General features: G+C 44.3%; 1 protein-coding gene across 2 annotated transcripts in view; it reads right to left on the minus strand.

Moving 5' to 3' along the window:
• Window positions 1-6,951: 6,951 nt before the first annotated feature.
• TUBGCP3 (tubulin gamma complex component 3) overlaps window positions 6,952-15,549 on the minus strand; it is a 193,108-nt gene continuing 184,510 nt past the window's right edge. For both annotated transcript variants that reach the window (XM_073556846.1, XM_073556845.1), the window contains exon 22: window positions 6,952-8,487. In XM_073556846.1, the coding sequence (XP_073412947.1) occupies window positions 8,329-8,487 (159 nt within the window). In that variant the 3' untranslated portion in view covers window positions 6,952-8,328. The remainder of the gene's footprint in view (window positions 8,488-15,549) is intronic.

The following is a 15,549-nucleotide window of genomic DNA, read 5'->3' on the forward strand; positions in this document are numbered from 1 at the left end:
ATGGGTATATGGACACGGGACTATGGGATGGAGGATAATTATAATTTGCTATAACTAACCACAGTTAGTTACTATGCCCGGGCAGCGCCGGGCTCTTCAGCTAGTATTCTATATTATTTGATTTCAGAATGAAAGTTAAACCAACTCAATCTAAACATGTTGCCTGGAGTAAACACTTTTTGCAAGATGGGCTCTATAAAAATAAGTTAATAGGGTGTTTGAACTACTATCCACATACATCAGGAGTCATTTGCATTTTCTTGCAGCTCTACAACGGAAGAGATGAGGCATTAGATGGCCAGTAAAATCCATTGGATGTTCGTATAATGTAAAGACAGATGAGTTCCAACAGTCATTCAATGAAGAATCTTTACACTCACTGATGTGCTCAATGCAGGATTTCAATATATTAAATAAAACAAGGGTACTTAAAAGTGTTTTAATATAGTCAAACCCTGTTATGAAGTAATAGGTATTGCATAAAGTCTTATTCTGAAAGTAACCCCTCATCCCTTATCCACAGGAAAAGGAATAACTGATCGCTGGACCTTCAACCACTGGAACCCTTACCGATCCTAAGATTGGGGGTCTGGAATTCTAAAAATGGGCTCTGTGGACTAGTCTTGAATGGAGTGATGGTGCACATGCTCAACCATCGCTCCATTAGTAATTTATGGGACTTCAGGAAATAGATGAAAGCTATACTCTGCAATCCCATAGACCTTGAAGGGAGCGGAGGCAAAGTATGTGCACCTCCGCTCCATTTAGGATAGGGCTGCAAAGCCATGTTGACAGGGTTCCAGCGTCCCAATCACTGGTGGTCCCAGAAGACAGACCACTGTCAGATTATCCCTTATCCAATATTTTGTGAAGAGCCCTGTAATATTGAAATGTCTAAAATAGATCTGTACAAGGAGAAGCCACAAAACAGGGATTTTTGTGATAAACTCACCGTAAAATCCTTTTCTCTGAGACGCTCATTGGGGGACACAGGTACTGTGGGTGTATGCTACTGCCACCTGGAAGCTGACACTAAGTGAAAAAGTGCCGTACACACCCTCGCCCCGATTGCGGGCGGAAATCAGTTTTGTGCAAAAGCAGTAGGAGAACAACAAAATCAGCCTTAATGCAGGTAGCAACATGTCCAGAAAGAAAACCACCCTAATATCAACGAAAATGCATATTAAACAAAACAAGAGCCAACTGGCTAATAGGGTGGGTGCTGTGTCCCCCAATGAGCGTCTCGGAGAAAAGGATTTTACGGCGAGTTTATCACAAAAATCCCTGTTTCACTTTCACCTCATTGGGGGACACAGGTACTGTGGGACGTCCTAAAGCAGTCCCTGGGTGGGAAGTTGACTCCCCGATCCAAGCTACATGCACCTCCTGTCTAAAGGTGCGTTACCGCTGCTTGGAGAATCCTTCTACCCCGGCTCGCATCCGCTGAAGGCTGAGTATGGATATTGTAATGTTTGGCAAATGTGTGCAGGCTGGACCAGGTTGCTGTTCCGCCGAAGCCTGGTGCCGAAGCGCCCAAGAGGCGCCCACTGCCCGAGTAGATTGTGCTCTGATCCCTGCTGGAATCGGCACGCCTCTGATGCGGTAAGCCGCCAGAATAGTCAAACGAATCCATCTGGCTATGGTCGATTTTGAGGCAGCGAGTGCCTTCCTGCGCCCCTCTGGGAGCACGAACAGTGTGTCTGCCTGATGAAAGGGTGCCATCCGCGACACGAACCTCCTGAGTGCTCTCGCCAGGTCTAACGTATGCAGGGCCTTTTCCACACGTTGTACCGGTGCTGAACAAAAAGAGGGCAATACAATATCCTCATTAATGTGAAACGAGGAAACGACCTTTGGCAGAAAGGGAGGAGTTGGTCTGATAACCACCTTATCCTTATGGAAAGTGAGAAACGGGGCTCGGCAGGATAGGGCCGCCAGCTCCGAGACCCGCCTGATAGACGTTATGGCCACCAGGAATACCACCTTCCATGACAGGTACAACAAAGAAACATCCTGTAGCGGTTCGAATGGGGCTTCCTGCAAAAGGCTTAGGACCAGGTTAAGGTCCCAGGCGTCCAGGGGCGCCCTATAGGGGGGTACCAAATGGGAGACTCCCTGGATGAACGTCTTCACCTGCAAATTGGTAGCAATTCTGCGCTGGAACAGGATGGATAAAGCCGATATCTGTCTCCTAAGGGAGCTTGAAGCTAACCCTGAGTCTATGCCAGACTGGAGAAAGGCCAAGATGTTGGGGATAGAGAATTCCAGCGGAGCACAACCGTGGCCTCGACACCAAGAAAAGAAAACCTTCTAAGTGTGATGGTAAATCCGGGAGCTAACTATTGTAGCGACAACCTCATGCCCAAACCCCGCCTGGGTTAAAATCCAACATTCATCGGCCATGCCGTCAAACACAGGGCCCCTGAGCTCGGGTGGAAGATCGGACCCTGGGACAGTAGATCTGGGTGCTCTGGCAGTCACAAAGGGACGTCGGCGAGCAGCTGCACCAGATATGCGTACCACGCTTGGCGGGGCCAGTCTGGGGCCAGCAGAATCGCTGGAACCCCTTCTGTTTTGATCTTCTTGATGACTCTCGGGAGCAGAGGCAACGGGGGAAATAGGTATGGCAGGCGAAACTGGTTCCATGGCAGAACCAATGCATCCACAGCGATTGCCTGCGGGTCCCTGGACAGGGCAACAAAAGTGGGTACCTTGGCGTTCACCCTGGAGGCCATCAGATCCACATCCGGTGTCCCCCACCGTTGGCAAATCTGTTGGAAAATATCGGAGTGTAGTGATCACTCCCTGGACTCAAGACCCTGCCGGCTGAGGAAGTCTGCCGCCCAGTTCTCCACGCCCGGGATGTGGACTGCCAATATCACTCTCGGCCTAATGAAGAACGTTCCCTACCTCGCCCATGGTTTGTACGCTGTGGGTGCCCCCTTGATGACTTATGTAAGCCACCACCGTGCCGTTGTCCGATTGAATCCGGACGGGGAAGCCTGTCAGAAGGTGATGAAAATGTTGCAGAGCCAGCCGAATTGCCCGTATCTCCAACATGTTGATCGGGAGGCGTGCCTCCTGCAGGGACCACCGTCCTTGGGTCGTGTGGTGGCAAAAAAACAGCTCCCCAGCTGAGGAGGCTGGCATCAGTTGTCACCACCAACCAATGATCTGGGGGAAAAGGTTTCCCCTGAAACAGAGAGGAGCTGGTTATCCACCACCCGAGCGACTGTCTGACCTGAGAGGCCAACCGGCACCGGCGATCGAGCGTGAAAGGGTTCTTGTCCCAGGCTGCCAAGAGGGCGTGCTGCAGGGGGCGAAGATGGAACTGGGCGAACGGTATCGCTTCCATTGCTGCCACCATTTTCCCTAGAATCCTCATCCCGAAGCGGATGGTATGAGGGACTGGTTGGCGAAGTGTCCGGACTCCCTGCCGGAGAGCTAGGGCCTTGTACTGTGGGAGAATTACCAACCCTCGGCAAGTGTCGAAGATCATCACTAAAAAGGAAATACTCTGGGCTGGGACAAGGGATGATTTCCTCACGGTGAACAACCACTCTAGGCGGGAAAGTGTATCTAGCGTGATGCTGACACTTTCTTCGCATGCCCGCATTGAAGGGCCCTTGACCAAGAGGTCGTCCAAGTAAGGCAAGAGGACTATGCCCCAAGAGTGCAAGATGGCCATGACTGCCATGACCTTCGTGAATACTCTGGGGGTGGCGGCTAGCCCAAAGGGCAGCGCTGCAAACTGAAAATGTTGATCGTTGATGGCGAAGCATAGAAACCTTTGATGCGGAGGGAAAATGGGGATATGTAGCTAGGAGTCCTGGATATCGATAGAGGCCAAATACTCTCCCTGCCCCATGGCCGATATGACTGAATGGAGAGACTCCATCCGGAAATGTCTGACCCTGATGAATTTGTTCAGGAACTTCAGGTCCAATACAGGTCTGACAGTCCCGTCCTTTTTGGGAACCGCGAATAAGTTGGAATAAAAGCCACAAGCCTTTTCGTGCTCTGGCACGGGAATAATGACTCCGTTGCGCTGGATCGATTCGATGGCTCCTAGCAAAGCCCTTGCACGGGTATCCACCCTGGGAAGACGGGAAAGAAAAAACCATCTTGGGGGATATCTGACAAACTATCTTGTATCCTGAGGACACCAGCTCTTTTACCCATGTGTCATGTGCGACACTGAGCCAGACGTGGCGAAACCGGAGTAGGCGGCCGCCTACCATGCCGCTGTCGCCTGGCAAATGCCTCAAGTTATTTGGCTGAAGATCTTTGGGACCTGGATCCCCTCGACCTGGGCTGGTGCGTACGCATTCTCCCCAACGGGATGGCTCTATATGAGACCTGCCGATCTTTATCCTGGTTGAGGCGACCTGAAGCGGTGGGATTGGCCGCTGTAGTCCACCCGGGGTTGCGAAAGGCCCAAAACCGTGCCTGAAACTGGTGGCGAAACGGCGGTTTGACCTTTTGTTGAGGTAAAAAAACGCTTTTCCCTCCTGTGGAGTCAGAGATGAGCTGATCTAACTTCTCTCCGAATAGGCGGCCGCACTGATAAGGCAGAGAAGTCAAGGGCTTCTTGGAGGTGGAATCGGCCCACCATGTCCTTAACCATAGAGCTCTCCTAATGGAAATTGCGTTAGCGGCCGCAAGTAATCCCCAGCCATAGCGATCTGACTTGCGACCTCCGATACTTCTGCAGGTAGGTCCCTATCCTGCAAGGCTCTGTTTAATGATTCGGACCAAGAAATCATGGCCTTGGCTACCCACGTTGCTGCGAACGAGGGAGAGTGCTGGCCCTGATGCCTCAAATACTGAGCGAGCCAAGCTCTCTATGAGATGATCCGTGGGATCCTTAATAGAAGAACTACTAGGTATGGATAACAGGGTCTTAGAGGCCAAGCGTGACACGGGTGGATCCACCGTTGGGGATTCCTTCCACTTTTTACAGAGGTCCGGGGCAAACGGATACATGGCTTCGAGGGCCTTCTGACCCGAGAAGCGTCTGTCCGTCCGTTCCCTATGTCGCTGCACTATGTCCTCGAACTCTGGGTGAGTGCAAAATACTCTATGCGGTCGCTTAATTCGCTTAAATGTGGAATCATACTCAATTCCTAGTCTGGTTGACGGCTTCGATGAGGCTGTCCACTGTTTCACGAGACCCCGGAGTATCCAGGTCAAGTGGTCCGTCCGAGTCAAAATCTGAGGTTTGCTCGCTATCGACCACTGGTGACGGGGAGCGAGAAGCGGAACTCACGGATGCCAAGGCACCAAATTGTCTGGGCGACGCCGTGTGGGTTCGTTTCCCCTGGGTCTGCCTGGAGTGAGAGCGGCCCTTGCAGGCCGGAGGCTCTTGTGAAGTGGAGGACCCCTCTAAGACAGGCGAGCCACTGTCCCTGCCCCTATCTGGGGTGTGAAGGGACTCAACTGCTCTCGTAAGCAACGCCATGGACTGTGACAGTGATAGGGCCCACTCCGGGGGGTCTGGAACACTGGTCCCGGGGGAGGGCTCCTGGGCACGTTCGGAATTGCAGGCTTCGCATAATCACTTGCTCTGCGCCCGCGGAAAAGAGGCCCGACAAGAGATGCATGCAGCGTATAGAAACGTGTGCATCTTCGCTTTTCCGGACATGCTGTGTCTGTCAGGCATCAGCACTGCAGACCGCTGGGCGGGGGGGAGCACCTAGCTTTTCCCCGTAACGTGGCCTCACGGGCAGCACTTACCCCAGTCCTGTGCCCCCGTGTGTCCTGGATGTGCCGGGTGTTGCTCCAGTTCAAGGAAGCACGCGCCACAGCTGCGGGGCGGGCCTTCGGCAGAAGAGCTCCGGGGCGGTACTTCTGGGTTGCGGCCTAGCGCTGGTCCAAAGCCAGGGCCTCAATTTCTTCAGTGCCCGCGCAGACCACGAGGGGCGGGCCGCTGGAAAAGACGCAAGGGAGGCGGGACTTCCGCTCGCGGCCTAGCTTTGGCCGAAGCCGCGGGCTCGATTTGCGATGCATGTCCGCGACGGGGGGGGGGGGGGGCGCGGACCCAGACCGAGGCATCCTGGCTGGACGTGCTGACTGCCACCGCGCCGACCTCTGATGAGCAGGCTAAGGGCTCCAGCCCTGTGGATGCTGCTGCAGGAGCCCTCCCGGCCATCCTCTCCATGATGATTCTTCAGCTTCCCAGCTCAGGTAGAGGGGGGCACCATATATGGCGGTGCAGGCACCCTAGCTCCAGTCTTTCCCTCCTGGGGCGAGGAGAGGGACCGTCCGCCGCCTTGCAGCACCGCAGTCAAGCATTGGTGGAGCAGTGGGGGCCGCATGGACTATGCTTATGCCTCTGTACAGCCCATGGTTTCACTACCTAGGGGTGGTCAGGGCTAAGTCCGGCATCGTGTCCCACGTTGCGGGAGAGGATACGTGGAGGCGACACTCGCACGTGCTCGCCCGTTGGTGGTTTGGGGAAATCGGACCCTTTCAATAGGGTCCGTTGCCCCTGTCTCATCTTCATGGGAAAAAAAAAAAAAGTCTGAAGAAAAAACAGACGTGTGCCTCCAACAGACACTAAGGCAAAAACTGATTTCCACCCGCAATCGGGGTGAGCATGTATATGGCGGAAGAGGAGCTAACCTTTTTTTTTCACTTAGTGTCAGCCTCCAGGCGGCAGTAGCATACACCCACAGTACCTGTGTCCCCCAATGCGGCGAAGGAGAAATACAATGTTTTATGACAGCTAGTACTTTCCTGAGCATGATTTTAATCTTTTAGAGACTGGTAAATAGAAATAAAGCACTATGGTGTTATTCCGCTAAATACTAATACAAGATCTGAACACTGCATATAACAAAACAAATAGTACATGCAACCAAGCTATGTAGCAATGATTGACATACATTTCAATATGATCTCTACTGTGATGTGAAATACTGCATTTGATATAAAACAGATAAACACTCATTTTAAAAATCATTTTTTTATTTAATGAGAATATTTTGTGACATAGTAAAACATGGATTTAAATGATATGTGATTTATATATTACAAAGAGAAGAACAAAGACAGAAATATATAAATAATTACAGTGGAAAAATATACAAAGTTAAAATAGACTTCATTACTTAGGTTCACCATCACCGATGACAAAGCCGTTAATTTACATACTAGAGAAGACAGTAGATCTCATTGCATTTCTTAAGTCGGATTTTTATATGAACTTATAAAAGTTATAATAAGACAAAACAAAAAATAATCATGAATGAGGCATGTGCTTTGCAGCACTAGAAAAACGTAGAACTCAGGGCAAAATAAAAAAAAAGGTTGCATTGTTATGAGACGTTGCCTGACCTCAGTATCACTGAACCTAGCATTGTTGTTGCATCCACCGATTGTCTCTTTGTTGCAGCGTAGGCCTGTGCTTGGGCCACAGTATCATTGCCGAGAGCCATCTGGGAGACTGCTAAGAGAATATTCTCTCTACATATTCACATATAGCATTTCTTATGCACACTCCTGACTGATCCATGGCTATGCTGCTTGAGAGAGAACAACCTGTATAGGACTACGGGAACAAGAGATTTCTAGGACAATGGCCAAGCGATATATAATATATCGGAGGCATAAAGAGCAACCAAATCTTTGGGAAATAAAGTTAATTTTCTGTTTTGCCCCAAGATAACATTTAACAATAATAATTTCCACTTTAAAACTAAGCAGCTAGTAATCACAAAATTGTGAGAATAGGTAACCTCTAATATTAAGTTCCTTTTTGAACATAAGGCTAATGAAAGAATATGTAACAATTACACAATCGTCTCAAGCTCTTTCGTCTCCCTTTGAAAAAATATTTTGACGCAAAATAAAAAAAAAAAAAAAAAAAGCAAAAACAAAATCACAAATAGACTTAAATGTAAACCAGTTTGTTCATAAAACTTTTTTCCCCCCTTCTGTATTTTTCATACACGTATAGAACCCCTACTGCCTCGGTAAATATAAGTACTGCACATTATTTGGTTTGCTTTTGTCTATTACAGGGTGAATATCAAGGCATATAATCTGGTTTGTGGGTGAACAACACTCGGTGCACTGAAAAGTAGTACTTAGACTAATCTGTACAGCGTCCCCTTGTATTCGGTACGGATGTCCATAAGCATTCTTTTTTGAGCAAAGCATCCATTAATAGAAAAAACAACCTTTTGATTAAATAGATTTATTGTATCCATTGAACAGGCTCAGCCATTCGCACACTGCCGCTGGAGGAAAATGTCTACAACATATACAGCGAGAGAGGGGTTTTTTTTTTTCTGTTTTTTTTTTTTTTTAACGTTACCACATTGCTTAGACTTGTAAGATACGTCGACCTCTTGCTCCCAGGGACATACGAAGCTTTGGTTCTCTTGCTTTATAATGTTCATTGAAGTCCAACCTAAAGCTTAAAAATCTCAAGCTTTCATCGGTACTTGTTGTCAGCAAAACTAGAAACTGCTGAACAATATTCTAAGGAGGGAAAGAAAAAGACTGCTTTACAAAGAAGCAAACACAGTAACTAGAAGGACATGAAACATTCACACGATCAGGAATAGCAGAATTTTGAGTGCAGCACATTTGCCCTGTGTTCAAAACGCTGCGTTCTATGATACAAATCATGGGGATTTACCTGCGTGATTAGAACGCAGAGCTTTGGATGCAGCGAAAATACGCAGCATCCAAAGCACTCCTACTTCCTCATTGTGAGCACATAGCAAAAACCTTCAGATTCCCTTTAAGGCTAAGTAATCTGATGACAGCATGAGATCTGGGCTGAGACACTGCTTTCAATGAATTCTGACACATTAGGCTGTTGTTTCCATACAGTGAACGTTTTATCACCAGGACATTATAATTGCTCTGACTAGTTCCCTTTTGTTAAGTTGTCCGACCCCGCCCCCTCCTCTGATAAGCAGCTCACTGTCAATAGACTATGTACAATGAATAACATGGTGTGGGAGGGGGGGGGGAGCTTTCTGAGATCTGCTATATCTAAAAACTGTCACAACTGCTGCACCCTGTAAGCTAAGTGATATATTGTTATAATCAGGCACTCTTTGCCTACAATATGCTGCTCTCAGATGAGGTCGCAAAAACCTGCTGATAAATTACTGTATATACTCGTGTTTAAGCCTATATTTTCAGCCCATTTTTTGGGCAAAAAGTTTTAAAAGCACAATCATATGGTCAGATACCAGGGATGACAAGAAAAAAGAGGGAGAAGACCGCTGCATATACACAATTAAGTGCAATGGTACATTAGCATAGTTAAAACAGACCCCATGTTAGTATGCAAACGCAAAAAATTGCACCACAGTCCCTTTCCAATCATTAATTACTTTACCAGGATAAAATCCATATCAAGGAACATGAAAAGCCATACAAACGAGCCCTCATAAAGTGCTATGTGCAAGAGGATATGGTGAGAGAATGAAAAAATGACCATGCTTACCCATGTGGGACATAAAGATGCTGCGTGTCAGGTCCCAGAGCCCAGCGTCGGACTGGCCCACCGGGGAACCGGAGGATTCTCCGGTGGGCCCTGGCATCTGGTGGGCCCTGGCACCTGCTGGCATACAGGGCCAGCAGTTGCCTAGGGCCCCCGCTGCTCCAGGGGCCCCCAGCCAGTGGTGTGTCGCACACCATGCAGCTGCTATGGGGGCCCCTGCCAGCGGAGCAGCAGCGGGTGTCAGGAGGCAGGAGCCCCTGTCCCCGCTGCTAAAGAGAAATGAATATTCACTGCGAAGCAGTGAATATCATTTCACAGTCTCCACCCCCAGAGGCCCCGCCCCCAGCCCAGTAAGCCGCTCTGCATCAGGGCCGGCGCCGCCCTCAGTCCTCTCTGCTCCTGGCTCACAGCCAGTGCGCGATGACGTCACTACATCGCGCATCCGCTGTGTGTCTGGCAGAGGGGGCAGCTCCTGACACTGAAGCCGGGATCAGCGTGGGAGCGAGGAGGAGAGGTGAGTATTGTGTTTTGGTTTTTTTTTTATATCTCTCTCGCTCTCTCTGTCTCTATCTATCTATCTCTATTTCTCTATATATCTCTCTCTATCTCTCTTATATCTATCTATCTATCTTTCTATCTTTATCTATTATCTATATCTATCTATCTCTATATCTATCTCTATCTATTATCTATATCTATCTCTATCGCTCTATCTTTATATCTATCTTTCTATCTCTACATCTATCTCTATATCTATCTATCTCTATATCTTTCTATATACACTCACTGGCCACTTTATTAGGTACACCTGTCCAACTGTGTGTTAAGACTTAATTTCTAATCAGCCAATCACATGGCGGCAACTCAGTGCATTTAGGCATGTAGACATGGTCAAGACAATCTCCTGCAGTTCAAACCGAGCATCAGTATGGGGAAGAAAGGTGATTTGAGTGCCTTTGAACGTGGCATGATTGTTGGTGCCAGAAGGGCTGGTCTGAGTATTTCAGAAACTGCTGATCTACTGGGATTTTCACGCACAACCATCTCTAGGGTTTACAGAGAATGGTCCGAAAAAGAAAAAAAATCCAGTGAGCGGCAGTTCTGTGGCCGGAAATGCCTTGTTGATGCCAGAGGTCAGAGGAGAATGGGCATACTGGTTCGAGCTGATAGAAAGGCAACAGTGACTCAAATTGCCACCCGTTACAACCAAGGTAGGCAGAAGAGCATCTCTGAACGCACAGTGCGTCGAACTTTGAGGCAGATGGGCTACAGCAGCAGAAGACCACACTGGGTACCACTCCTCTCAGCTAAGAACAGGAAACTGAGGCTACAATTTGCACAAGCTCATCGAAATTGGACAGTAGAAGATTGGAAAAACGTTGCCTGGTCTGATGAGTCTCGATTTCTGCTGCGACATTCGGATGGTAGGGTCAGAATTTGGCGTAAACAACATGAAAGCATGGATCCATCCAGCCTTGTATCAACGGTTCAGGCTGGTGGTGGTGGTGTCATGGTGTGGGGAATTTTTTCTTGGCACTCTTTGGGCCCCTTGGTACCAATTGAGCATCGTTGCAACGCCACAGCCTACCTGAGTATTGTTGCTGACCATGTCCATCCCTTTATGACCACAATGTACCCAACATCTGATGGCTACTTTCAGCAGGATAATGCGCCATGTCATAAAGCTCGAATCATCTCAGATTGGTTTCTTGAACATGACAATGAGTTCACTGTACTCAAATGGCCTCCTCAGTCACCAGATCTCGATCCAATAGAGCATCTTTGGGATGTGGTGGAACGGGAGATTCGCATCAGGGATGTGCAGCCGACAAATCTGCGCCAACTGTGTGATGCCATCATGTCAATATGGTCCAAAATCTCTGAGGAATGCTTCCAGCACCTTGTTGAATCTCTGCCACGAAGAATTGAGGCAGTTCTGAAGGCAAAAGGGGGTCCAACCCGTTACTAGCATGGTGTACCTAATAAAGTGGCCAGTGAGTGTATATCTCTATATCTATCTATTGTCTATCTATCTCTATATCTATCTTACTCTATCTATCTCTATATCTATTATCTCTATATTTATTATCTATCTAGCTACCATCTATATCTATCTTTATCTATATATATCTCTATCTAATATCTATATCTATCTCTATACCTATCTATCTATTTATCTATCCGTTATCTTTCTCTATATCTTTTCTCTGTATCTATCTATCTCTATATCTCTCGCTATCTATCGCTCTATCTCTATATCTATCTTTATATCTATATATCTATCTATCTCTATATCTATCTCTATTTCTCTCTATATCTATCTCTATATCTCTGTAGCTATCTATATATCTCTATAGCTATCTATATATCTCTATCTATCTCTATATCTATCTCTCTGTATATCTATCTATCGCTCTATCTCTATATCTATCTATCTTTATCTATTTATCTCTATATCTTTTCTCTGTATCTATCTCTCTCTATATCTATATCTATCCATCTCTATATATATCTATTATCTCTATATCTATATCTATTTCTCTCTAGTCTCTATATATCTCTCTATATCTATCTATTTATCTCTATCTCTATATCTATATATCTATCTATCTTTATCTATTTATCTCTATATCTTTTCTCTGTATCTATCTCTCTCTATATCTATCCATCTCTATATATATCTATTATCTCTATATCTATATCTATTTCTCTCTAGTCTCTATATCTCTCTCTATATCTATCTATTTATCTCTATCTCTATATCTATATATCTATCTATCTTTATCTATTTATCTCTATATCTTTTCTCTGTATCTATCTCTCTCTATATCTATATCTATCTATCTCTATATATATCTATTATCTCTATATCTATATCTATTTCTCTCTATATCTATCTATCTATTTATCTCTATCTCTATATCTATCTCTCTGTATATCTATATCTTTCTATCTCTATATCTATCTATCTTTCTCTATCTATCTATTATCTATATCTATCTCTATCTATCGCTCTATCTCTATATCTATCTTTCTATCTCTACATCTATCTCTATATCTATCTTTCTATCTATATCTATATCTATCTATCTAGCTATCTCTATTATCTATATCTACCTATCTCTATATCTTTCTATCTTACTCTATCTCTATATCTATCTGTTATCTCTATATTTATTATCTATCTTTATCTATCTATCTCTATCTATTATCTATATCTATCTCTCTATCTATTTATCTATCTCTGTATCTATCTCTCTCTCTATATATATCTCTCTCTATCTACCGCTCTCTCTAGCTCTATCTATCTTTATATCTATATCTATCTATCTCTATATCTATTATCTCTATATCTATTATCTCTATATCTATTATCTCTATATCTATCTACCTATCTATCTCTATATATATATGTTTCTCTCTATATCTATCTCTATATCTCTCTCTATAGCTATCTATATATTATCTCTATATCTATCTATATATTATCTCTATATCTATCTATATATTATCTCTATATCTATCTATCTCTATATCTGTTATCTCTATATCCATATCTATCTCTAAATCCATATCTATCTCTATATCTATCTATCTCTATATCTATCTTTCTATCTAACACTATATCTCTATATCTATCTCTATATCTCATTATCTATCAATCTCTATCTCTCTCTCTTTATCTATCTATTGATCTATCCATCTATCTCTATATCTATCTCTATATCTATCTATTATATCTATTATCTCTATCTATCTATCTAGCTATCTCTATATCTCTCTATATCTATCTTTCTAACTCTATATCTATCTATCTCTATACATATCTCTATATATAGCTATTATCTCTATATCTATCTCTATATCTATCTTTCTATATCTATCTGTCTCTATATCTATCTATCTCTATATCTATTATCTCTATATCTATCTATCTCTATATCTATTTTTATTTATAGCCATCTATATATATACATTTATCTCTATATCTATCTATATATGTCTATATTATTATTATTATTATTATATCTGTATATCTCTATTATCTCTATCTATTCTCTATATCTATTCTCTATATCTATTCTCTATATCTATCTCTATATCTATCTCTATATCTATCTCTATATCTATCTCTATATCTATCTATCTATCTATTATCCATTTTCTATCTATCTCTATATCTATCTACCTATCTATCTATATTTCTTTCTATATCTATCTTTATATCTATCTCTATCTATCTCTATGAATCTTTCTATCTATATCTGTCCATTATCTACTTTCTATCCATTATCTACTATCTATCTCTATCTATTTCTACATCTATCTTTCTATCTATATCTATCTAACTCTATATCTATATATCTATATAGCATTATACCCTATGAGGGGGTGCATTATTCCCTATGAGGGGGGCAGTATTATACCCTATGAGGGGGCAGCATTATACCCTATGAGGAGGCAGCATTATACCCTATGAGGAGGGCAGCATTATTCCCTATGAGGAGGCAGCATTATACCCTATGAGGGGGGCAGTATTATACCCTATGAGGGGGTGCATTATTCCCTATGAGGGGGGCAGTATTATACCCTATGAGGGGGGCAGTATTATACCCTATGAGGGGGCAGCATTATACCCTATGAGGGGGTGCATTATTCCCTATGAGGGGGGCAGTATTATACCCTATGAGGAGGCAGCATTATACCCTATGAGGGGGTGCATTATTCCCTATGAGGGGGGCAGTATTATACCCTATGAGGGGGGCAGTATTATATTCTATGAGATGGCTGCATTATATTCTATGAGATGGCTGCATTATACTATGTGAGGGGGCTGCTTTATATTCTATGAGGGGGCTACCCCAACTCCTGCTACATAATTAAGACATGTACAACCTTATATTATACCCAGATATTAGCGTGTTTTACCGCATAATTGGTGGTCTGGTATTTAACTCTATGCAGCTACATAGTGGGCCCCAAGAATGATTTTCTCTGGTGGGCCCAAGGTGTTCCAGTCCGACGCTGCCAGAGCCCGTACGCACGTTTCGCGCTGGGCTTATGTCATTCATCTCTGACCATATGATTGTGCTTTTAAAACGTTTTGCACCTGTACTAATAAAGAGCATATATTTTGTCACTGTAAATTTGACTTTTGGATTGAATATTTTGGGCTTTATACTCCGGATTTCTATGTAGGTTCATATATTGGTAAATGGGAGTTATCCTAGCCAGGGCTGTGGAGTCAGTAAGCCAAACCTGCGACTCCGACTCCTCAATTTCCCTTACACCGACGCCGACTCCAACTCCGACTCCACGACTCCGACTCCCACACATATTGCTTATATTTAAGTGAAAAATTTATTGTAGTACAATGTGAACCTCAGACATTTAATCATTTCTATGATACAATAATCAAGACATTTAGATAGAACAGAATATATATTGGTGTACTACCCGGTTTTCATTCTTTTTGGTACAGATACGATATGGATAGACAGATATGGATAAATGGATAGATAGAGCAGATTTCTAATCTGCTTTTGCTATTGAAAACATTATCTATGAGCTCAAAAACCTTTCAGGTGATGCGGTTTTTTAAAAAGATCAGCTTTTGCAGCTGAAAAACGTATCCTCAAAAAACACAGGAAAAACGCTGTGTGTGAATGTAGCCTTAGATCAGGAATAGAACAGCCATTTATAGGACATTTCATAACTTTCCCAAACTCCTATGAAAAAATATTCAGCACATCCTGCATTGAATTACTGTACCCAATTTATTATATATTTTAGGAGTCGGAGTCGCTCCATTTTATACCGACTCCAACTCCGACTCCGACTCCACCAAAATGAGCACCGACTCCGACTCCACGACTCCGACTCCACAGCCCTGATCCTAGCGCCATGTTCTTTTGAACATTTTCTTTTCCTGTTTGGAAAAAATATTGATGTTCTCAATTATGTTGGATTGTGTTAACCTGATCATACTCACCTTCTGCAGCCCCCTTGCTTTCTCCATGTTCTTGGCGCTGCTGTGCTCTTCCTGCTTCAGCAGTCACGTGGTACCGCCCATTAAACTAATG

Source organism: Dendrobates tinctorius, unplaced genomic scaffold (genome assembly GCF_039654945.1).
Source record: "Dendrobates tinctorius isolate UK_male_01 unplaced genomic scaffold, ASM3965494v1 ptg000240l, whole genome shotgun sequence".
NCBI lineage: Eukaryota > Metazoa > Chordata > Amphibia > Anura > Dendrobatidae > Dendrobates > Dendrobates tinctorius.